The following is a 3,298-nucleotide window of genomic DNA, read 5'->3' as shown; positions in this document are numbered from 1 at the left end:
TCGGCTTGAGACGCATAAGATCGCACAGCTGATATTGGTAATTAGTGCTGATTCAGTCACTCGTGGTATTTATAAATTACGTCACTTATGAATGAGTTCTATCTGTTTAGTAAAACAAGTTGTTTTTACATAGAGTGAAGATGGTCCACCAAAGTCGTCCAAGCGGAAAAGTACCACTCTGCATAACTTCTTCCAAGCTGTGCCCAAAAAGATTATCACTGAGGCACACATTGCAAGCAACGACTCGAAGCTCACTTTGAAGTCTGATGGCGTGGATGAACAACTCAAGATTGAGGCTCTCCCGTCGCCCATGGTCAAGAATTCTGACGGAACTACCCCACTAGATCCAGCCGTCCACACAGTTCGGAATCCAGCGGCTGACTTTGGTTTGCAATATGACATTGGCAACTTCGTTGGGGCGAGGCCAGACGACCACACCGTGGTTGGCTTACTCGAACACCATTGGATGCCACCTCAAGGTTACTCCTTCCCTTTCTCCGAACACAACAAGGGACAGACAGTCGAACGGAGGTACGTCAGAAGTGACCACCTGCTGAAATATCCTTGGCTGGTTGTCTCGGATGCCAAGGCAGGTTTGTTCTGCAAATTTTGTCCTCTTTTTGCCACCGGGCACATTGGGGGTAAACACAAGACAGTTGCCCTTCAGGCTCTTGTAACGGAGCCTTTGAAAAAATTCGCGAAGCTTCTGGGGAAAGATGGAGCTTTGGAAACCCATTCCAAAGCTAGATATCACATCGAAGCAGTGGAAGCGGGCAAGGCTTTTCTGAAAGCTTGTCGCGACCCAGCAAGGGTCGTGGCAAACCAGATCGATACACAGCGAATGCGGCAGGTGTCTGAAAACCGCGCGCGGCTTGTCTCGATTGTCGACAACGTTGTGTTCTTGGCCCGGCAGAATATTGCCTTCCGTGGACATCGGGATGACGGCCCAGTGGTCACTGGGAAGAACGGCAATGACAGTTCAGAGAATGGAGGAAACTTCAAGGAGCTGCTGCGCTTCAGAGTGAAATGTGGTGACCATGCCCTCGAAAAACATCTCTCCACAGCCACAGGAAGGAAGATGTTCACAAGCAAAACAACTCAAAATGCCCTTATTGAATGTTGCGGAGACGAAGTTCTGTCCGTGATCTTGGCACGAGTTCGGCAGAGCAAATATTATGGCATTATGTTCGACGAGACAACCGACGTGGCTCACAAGTCTCAGCTATCTCTTGTTTTGAGGTATGAACATGATTTAAAGATCAGAGAAGATTTTGTGGGTTTCTTAGATCCTCGAGAACTCAAGCCTCAAGATTCAAATCAGAATCGGAATTCGTCCATGTCGGACAGCGGGTCCGACGAGGAAGAGCAAGACGAAGACGACGCACTGGAGCCAACACTGACTGGTACCAAGCTCGGAAAAATCGTGCTAAGTCTACTGAGGTCATTGTCTCTCAACCCCAAAGGCTGTGTAGGCATTGCAACAGACGGATGCTCAGTAATGACTTCCGAGCTCTGCGGTGCCATTCAGGAAATCCAAAAAGTAGCCGTGCATGCAGTTCGATGCCCCTGCTTCAACCACAGCTTGAACCTTTCTATATCCAAAACATCAACTGTGCAAAGTGTCCGAAACACCACCGGGACAATGCGGGAAGTCATTGCGTTTTTTACGGCCTCGCCCAAGCGTAACGCCGTTTTGAAACTCCAGCTTGGCAAACAGCTGACCAAGTTATGCGACACACGTTGGGTCGAACGTCACGACGCTGTTTTGCAGTTTAGAGAGAGCCTGGGAAGCATCGCAAAGGCGTTGGAAACGGTTTCGCAATGGCGAGAACCAAGCTCGGCTGCCAAGGCAAGATCACTGCTTATCTCAATCCTGGATGCCGAATTTGTAATTGCAACCGTAGCTCTCTACGATGTACTCTCAGTCACGCTTCCCCTAAGTCGGCTGCTCCAAAAGCCGGATCTGGAAATGAACAGTGCCTCGGACATCGTAAAAGACACGATCGTCGTCCTGAGCGAAAAGCGGAACCCATTAAACGTCGAGAAGACTTTCAGAGAAATTTTCGCGCATGCAGAAGAAATTGCCGAGAATATGGGAGCGCAACTAGATGTGCCTCGTCTAGTCCAACGACAAATGAGCTGCGAAAAATTGCCTCCACAGACAGCCGAGTCATACTTCCGCGCACATGTATACATTCCTCTTGTGGAATCTGTCGTGGAAGATCTTAAGCAGCGTTTTCCGGAAGAGGTGCTGGAGGTGTACAGCCTCAACACACTTTTGCCTCGCCATGTGAATGAGAAGGGAGCTGAAGCAAAGCTCAGCATCCTGGCGGCAAAATACGGCGTGCTCCTCGGAATGGGGGACGTAGCTTTGCAGACCATCATCAGAGCCGAATTTTCACTGTGGGCGGCGAAATGGAGACGCGAACAAGAGAAGGGGCCTCTTCCATCGACAGCTGTGGAGACACTTGAAGAGTCGGAGCCAGAGCTCTATCCGAACATCAGGACTCTGCTGCGCGTTCTCGCTACACTGCCCGTTAGTGTTGCGACGGCTGAGCGGTCTTTCTCCACCCTTCGTCGAATTAAAACTTGGATTCGATCGCGGTGCGGCGAAAAGAGACTCAACGGTCTTGCCCTCCTCCACGTCCACCGAGACGTGAACGTCGACCAAGAGAAGGTGGTAGACCGCTACGCGCAGGGAGCACGACGAAGGAAGGCCATGTTCGTGCTCTGAAGATGAAGAACATTTAATTTGATAACTTGTGTAAATAATTATGTCTCTATTTTATCCTCCCCAAATGTAGGTTTTTTTTTTTTCTTCATCTCATTAGATAAACATGAATCTGTTTAATAAATAAGTTTAATGTTGCTCCATGCAATTTGTCTAGGCACTGCGCTGAAGACCATTTCAGCTGGCATTTTTGTTTTTTTATTGGTTTCACGGATCCACAAGACCATAAAGAATCGAACAGAGTTTAATTACTCCAACAAAATGCTCACTTTTCTCAAGAACTCTGCATTTTCGAGAGTGAGTCAATAAAATAACAATGCAATTAAGAAGGTATTTTGATCACGTTCGTCCAGGATTTAGAAAGTCTCCATATTATTCGGCCGTCTTACATTTGTCTTGCTAACAAATCCTTTCCTCTCCGGTCTTTGTGGTGTTTTTTTTGTTTTGTTTTTTTTGTCTAAATTGATGTATCTTGTTTGATCGAGTCCCTGCACAAACTCTTTCACACCGGGTGCCTCAATTGCCCGTGTTGCTTAAATGGTTTAGACAAAGAATTTAGAACCATGC

At 47.7% G+C, this 3,298-nt stretch overlaps 1 protein-coding gene across 1 annotated transcript; it reads left to right on the top strand.

The window, feature by feature from the left end:
• The first annotated feature begins 310 nt into the window (after positions 1-310).
• On the top strand, positions 311-2,734 carry LOC115308528 (52 kDa repressor of the inhibitor of the protein kinase-like). The gene has a single exon (XM_029966477.2). It carries the CDS (start codon positions 311-313, stop codon positions 2,732-2,734), a length of 2,424 nt encoding a protein of 807 aa, XP_029822337.2.
• Positions 2,735-3,298: the final 564 nt, after the last annotated feature.

The sequence above is a fragment of the Ixodes scapularis genome, unplaced genomic scaffold (genome assembly GCF_016920785.2).
Source record: "Ixodes scapularis isolate PalLabHiFi unplaced genomic scaffold, ASM1692078v2 PGA_scaffold10__122_contigs__length_95168666, whole genome shotgun sequence".
Classification (NCBI taxonomy): domain Eukaryota; kingdom Metazoa; phylum Arthropoda; class Arachnida; order Ixodida; family Ixodidae; genus Ixodes; species Ixodes scapularis.
Note: the sequence above shows the minus strand (reverse complement) of the source record. Positions and strands in the feature narration are given on the sequence as shown.